The sequence below is a fragment of the Kogia breviceps genome, chromosome 11 (assembly GCF_026419965.1).
Source record: "Kogia breviceps isolate mKogBre1 chromosome 11, mKogBre1 haplotype 1, whole genome shotgun sequence".
Lineage (NCBI taxonomy): Eukaryota > Metazoa > Chordata > Mammalia > Artiodactyla > Physeteridae > Kogia > Kogia breviceps.
Genome location: NC_081320.1, coordinates 2,615,750 through 2,621,833, shown reverse-complemented (window position 1 = coordinate 2,621,833; position 6,084 = coordinate 2,615,750). Strand labels below are relative to the sequence as shown.

The 6,084-nt window shown below is 56.2% G+C and overlaps 1 protein-coding gene across 17 annotated transcripts in view; it reads right to left on the bottom strand.

Annotated features, from left to right (window-relative positions):
* Nucleotides 1-6,084, bottom strand: part of FHL2 (four and a half LIM domains 2) — a 110,336-nt gene that overhangs the window by 13,699 nt on the left and 90,553 nt on the right. For all 17 annotated transcript variants that reach the window (XM_067007017.1, XM_067007016.1, XM_067007014.1 and 14 more), the window contains 3 exons: nt 5,877-6,051; nt 1,992-2,161; nt 1,071-1,257 (listed from right to left, as the gene is read on the bottom strand). In XM_067007017.1, coding sequence (XP_066863118.1) covers nt 1,071-1,257; nt 1,992-2,161; nt 5,877-6,051 — 532 coding nt within the window. The remainder of the gene's footprint in view (nt 1-1,070; nt 1,258-1,991; nt 2,162-5,876; nt 6,052-6,084) is intronic.

The window sequence follows — 6,084 nt, the reverse complement described above, 5'->3', positions numbered from 1 at the left end:
TGAACCGACCGCCTGAGGCCCGGCATTAAATCCATGCGCGCGGCCCCAGGCCAGTCCCCTGGGCTGCTGAGGGACGGGACTGGGGGTGGACACAGGTCTCCAGGGCTGGTTCTCCTCCTTTCTTTTTTATGATAAAGGAACTTTTTTTTCTCATTTACTTTAGTGTGGAATTAGCAGGTGTAAGCTAATATATAGAGGATGGTCCTACCCTAGAGCACAGGGAACTCTATTCAATATCCTGGGATGGACCACAATGGAAAAGAATATCAAAACAGGAATCTCTGTGTGTGTAAGTGAGGCCAGTTTTCTGATACCACACTCCCTCTCTGCTACTGATGGCGCTGCACCAGCAAAGCTTGTCACCTCCTTCCCTAAACATCTTAAACTGCCTTTACCCACCCTAGGCCCACAATGAGGAGAGGCCCGCAGATCACGCAGCCGGGCCCGGGCCCTGAGGCAGAGCCGGATGAGTGATCCAGGCCAGAGAGGCTCAGGATTTTCTGCATAAGTGAAGCATGTGAGAAGCCTTTAAAAATTCTAGCACCCAGGTCGTCCCCCAGAGTAATTAAATCATGACCAGGCAGCAGACACGTGTAAAGTTCCCCAGAGGTGTTTCAAGTGGGAGCATTTCCAGGACGAGTCCCACCAGCACCAGCCGGCCACCTGCTCTCCACTCTGAATTTGGGGCGCATTCTGTAGCTCACCCAGATTTGGGCTCTCGCTGCGCCAAGCGCCTGGGGGGTGGGGAGGGACACCCAGAGCGTGCCCCCCACAGAGGCCGGGGAGCATCTGCACAGCCCAGCAGCTTCCCTGCGCCCGTGCGGGGGTGTCAGAGACTCGCAGCCTGCGGTTTGGAGAGAATCCAGCCGAAAGCAGAAATAATGCCGCCGTGGATAAGAGGCCGCGGGAATCGGGGCAGGAATCGGGGCGGGGGGGGTGCGGGGCGCTGGGCAGGGAAGCGCGGCGGCCCAGAGTCTGCACACGTGAACAGATCCACAAGCCAAAGCCTGGCAGCCACACGGAGAGCGGGGGGGGGGGAGGGGGGAGAGGGCCGGGGACCGGACGCTCACCGCTGATGGGGCTGGCGCAGCCGGCGCACTTCTTGGCGTACAGGTCGCAGAAGCAGCCCAGGCAGTAGGCGAACTCGTCGCGGGACGTGAAGCGCTGGCCCGACAGCGGCTTCTTGCAGGCGGTGCACACGAAGCACTCACGGTGCCAGGGCTGCTCCCGGTACGTGACGCCCCCGCTGGTGATGGGCTGCAGGCAGAAGGGCGTCAGCTCCCGCAGGGGCCTGTACCTGGCGCCCTTGTCCCGGCCCTCGCCTCCGGAGGACGCGCGGTCCTCGCCCAGCACACGCCGCACCGGCGTCCGGGTCCCAGAGATGCTGTCCTCCGACGGCAAGGTCACCCCCGCCGCCCCTTCCCCACACGCTGCCAGGCCCCCGCTGCAGACCCCGGGTCCCCGGTCGTGACGTGGGTACCGGGGTGTCTGCCGGGGCGGCACTGCCTCCTGGCCGGCAGGAGGGTGAAGCAGGGAGACCGCAGCTCAGGGGCCGAGATCTGATGTCACGCAGCCCCGCCTCAGCCCCACCTGCGGGCAGGTCCCTGTGCGCTTCTCTCTACCACCAGGTGCACCTGCTCCAACGGCCTCCTCAGCTACTCGGGTGGAAGGAAGAGGCTTAACAGACACCGTGCGGCTGGGCTTCTTGGGTGGAAAAAATGAGCCCAGAGCCTGCCTTCCCACCCTGTCTGTGGTCTTAGGACGCTTTTCTTTCTTTAACCTGATGCAACCCTGGAAAGTGAAGAGGGATCTGTCCCCACCCCAGGGACAGGGCTTTCCAGTTTCCTCTTCCCCTCCCCGCCCCCCCACTAGGTCTAGGGCTATTTCTTGTTTATTCAAGGAGGGCGATGAACAAAGACACCTTAGGGACAGGTGGACGCTCTTTCGGAAAGGACAACAGGTGTGCAAGGGCCAGGGGGAAGAAGAGGTACCTTTTTGCACTGAACACACTGCAAGGCATACTGCCTTTCATAGCAGGGAACGCAGAAGTTCTGGCCGTCCTTCGGGATGAAGCTCTTGGTTCCGATGGGCTGCTGGCAGCGATGGCAGATGAAGCAGGTCTCGTGCCAGCTGCTACCCTTGTATTCCATCTTACGGGTACCTGTCAGGGGTCGGGGAGAAAGGAGGACAATCATGATTCTCACTGAAGGCCCCAGGCCAGACCACGCATGCCTTCTGCATGTTCTGAGGGACAGTCTTCTGTCCACCCCAGAGCTCAGGGTACTGTCCCGTCCCAGGTCCGTGGGAGGGCACCCGCTGGCACCCCGTGGCCCCAGGGGGTTGGGTGCAGACCGTGTGGTCCTTGCGCAGCGTCGCCAGCAGAGGGCGGCAAAGCTCCTTCTCACGGGCTGCGGATGAGGACGGGCCTCCGACAGAGTGCACCGCCTGGTGGAAAGGGTGTCTTTTTCTGATTCCAAGGAGCAAGCAAGGAACCCGGTGAGGGCCTGGTGACAGCGTGACCCTGCCAAGAGGCCGTGGTGCACCTGCTAGTCGGGGCTCAGCCTCCCTGGGCGGGGACGGAGCCGTGCACCACGGTTGGTGACTTGCAGGTGTGCGCAGGGGGGAGACCTTTGCACTGAGCGGGGGGGTGGGGGTGGGACCTCTTGTATCTGACTTCGCTGCAGAAGCCACACTGACGGTCTGCACTGCTTTCACCTTGATTTGGTTGTAGCCCTTTCTAAAATCAAACCAAGGAAGGAAGCTAGCGCTCAGGTCTAGGTTTGGTTTTGGGGTTTTTTTCTTTCTTTCTTTTTTTAAAAAAAGTATCTAGTGCTTGCTTTTTTTTTTTTTTTTTTTTCCCCACACACACACACCAGGCCTTTTGCAGACACCCTGCCTCTGGTGCTCAGTCCGTTCTCTCTCCTGAGTTCTCCATCTGTTAAAATCAGCTTGACCTTCGAGACTGCTCACAGGTGACGGCCCCAAGCCTCCCTTTCCTGGCAGCCCTTCTCTGGGCTTGTGCCTCTGTCACAGGAGGTACCAGCCAGGCTTCTCCACCGTTTCTACCTAAAACCCCCTACAGCAAAGACGGTGAGATGCACATCCCTGGGGAGGAGGAGGGCGTCGTCTTGAGATCAGCCTGCCAGAATCAAGAAAAATTCACCGTCTACTCTAAGATAGACATATATTTGTCTTTGTCAAAGTGGCAGTTAATATCTTTCTTCCCGGGGCTTCCCTGGTGGCGCAGTGGTTGAGAGTCCGCCTGCCAATGCAGGGGACACGGTTTCGAGCCCTGGTCAGGGAAGATCCCACGTGCCGCGGAGCAACTAAGCCCGTGCACCACAACTACTGAGCCTGCCGCGACACAGCTACTGAGCCCACGTGCCACAACTACCGAAGCCCGCGCGCCTAGAGCCCGAGCTCTGCAACAGGAGAAGCCCGTGCACCGCAACAAATTATAGCCCCTGCTCACCGCAACTAGAGAAAGGCCGTGCGCAGCAATGCAGCCAAAAATAAATCAATCAATAAATTTTTTTAAAAAATCTTTCTTCCCAATCTGGAATTTCCAGGCTGTTACCCTGGGAAGCTGTGCCTTTCCCCACACACGTGGCCCACAGCTCGGGTCCAGGCAGCTGGGCATGCTCACCGGTCAGTCTCCCCACAGAGTCAGGAGTCTGACTCTAAATTATCCCCGGAGCCTTGATTCTCTTCACATGTCAGTGTGACCCCAGCCGCTGAGTGGACTAGGAGGACCCAGCAGGGTACCCCCTGGTTTCTACAAATTGACATTCATTCTATTGAAGTTGAAAATTCAAAACCCTCAATTGAAGTTCATCCTGCACATTTTTATCCTGCATTCGTGAATACAGAGAATTTTAAAAATTACTTTTAAGGTGCATTTCTTTGTGTTCAGTCCCATTCACCAATGTAGTGAACTGAACTCCTTTAAAAGGACACTTGAACATTTAATGTATTTGACATGCCTTTTAAGAACCTCAACTAGCAAACCAAGCCTCAACTAGCAAACCGGACCTCAAGTTCTTCCTCTTTTTTTTTTTTTTAAAGTAACCCCTAGGGCTTCCCTGGTGGCGCAGTGGATGAGAGTCCGCCTGCCGATGCAGGGGACACGGGTTCGTGCCCCAGTCCGGGAGGATCCCACATGCCGCGGAGCGGCTGGGCCCGTGAGCCATGGCCGCTGAGCCTGCGCGTCCGCAGCCTGTGCTCCGCAACGGGAGAGGCCACGACAGTGAAAGGCCCGCGTACCGCAAAAAAAAAAATAAATAAATAAAGTAACCCCTATTTTTCTTTTCTTTTACTTATTTTATTTATGTTTCTGGCTGCGTTGGGTCTTAGTTGCAGCACTCAGGATCTTTTTGTTGGTGCGCTCGGGCTTCTCTCTAGCTGTGGCACGCGGGCTCCAGGGCACGTGGGCTCTGTAGTCTGCGGCACTCGAGCTCTCTTGAGGCGCTCAGGCTCAGTGGTTGCAGCGTGTGGACATGGTTGCCCCGGGTCATGTGGGATCTTAGTTCCTCAACCAGGGATCGAACCCTCATCCACTGCATTGGAGGGCGGATTCTTTACCACTGGACTGCCAGGGAAGTCCCTCAAGTTCTTAAGTAATTGTTGTTGAAATGAATTAAACTTATAAATATGATGAATCCTAAAATACCTTAAGCGTCAAAACCATTTACAAATTAAGAAAATTCCAGTGTAAAACCACAAGCCTAAATCACTTACTTGATCGCACCCTTTCAGTCAGAATCATAAAGTTAATTTACTCTTTAGACTAAGTTTTTTCTAAACTTCACCCACACTTTACCAGATTATTTAACACACCCGTTATTGCTCTGAGTTGGATTCTCTTTATATGTGTGCCCTTAATTCTAAACCTTCCCAAGACTAAAGGAAGTATATCTACCAAAGAAGTTGTCCTGAGAACAGATACCTTCCAGGGCAATTTGAGGGCTCCGTTTGCAGCTGTATCGAGCTTCCTAAGAGCTAGGGGTCCCGGCCTGGGCCCCTGACCCCCACTCCCCCAGCCTGAGCCTGATTCGGGGGCCACATCCCCAAAGACGGTCAATGGACAGAGTCCTCTCCCGGTTTTAAGTGGCTCTCTGGTAGAGACGCCGGATTAACGAGGTCCCAGGTGGGATTAGCTGAAATTCCTATTTGTCTGGGAGTCCTGTATTTCATTTGCTAAATCTGGCAAGGCAATACCGTCCAGCCACCCCTTACTGGTCACACAGAGGACGTCACTGACCCTAAGTAGCCGATGAACCATCCAAGGTCCAAATCTTAGGCTCTTCTCGCCCGCACTGTGTGCGTGTCTAACAAGATTCGTTTTTTAAATTCTGTACTGAAAAATTCCATAAAGTATTTTTGTCCATTCTGTTCTTTAAAATGAAAGATTCCTCTCTCCTATAAAACAAAGAAACCAAAGTCCCCCCAAAGAAAAAGGGACACAGTCCCATCTTCCCCCACCAACAGGTCACCCATCACTGGCCTTGGCACTGGACCCAGCTGCCGCCGAGCCTGCCGGGAACATAACCTGCATGAGGACACAGCACCCAGCTCCCGGCCCAGCACCCACCCATCAGCCACAGTATCCAACGGGGCAGGAAGTCCCCGCGTGCGCAGAGGGCGCGGAGAGGGCTGGGGAAGCGCACACACACGCACACTCGCGCCCGTGCGCGCAAGCGCTGCGGGGGCGGGCGGGAGGCAAAGATGGCAAAGGGGGCGGGGGAAGCGCGCACGCGGACGTTCACGCGCGCGCGCACAGACCCTCTCCCTCTCTCTCCCCCTCCCTCTCCCTCTCTCTCCCCCTCCCTCTCCCTCTCCCTCTCTGCGGAAACGGGCGGCAGCGGCTTGGTGCCCACCTGGCATGATGCTCTTCTTGCACTCCTGGCAGCGGGACGAGTACTCCTGCGAGTAGCAGTCGGTGCAGAGCAGCTGGTCCTCCTTGGCGGCGAACGGCTTGTCCACAAGGGACCCCCTGCACCGCGAGCAGTGGAAACAGGCCTCGTGCCAGTGCCGGTCCTTGTAGGACAAGTCCTGCAGGCCCAAAGCACACGAGACGTGAGACGT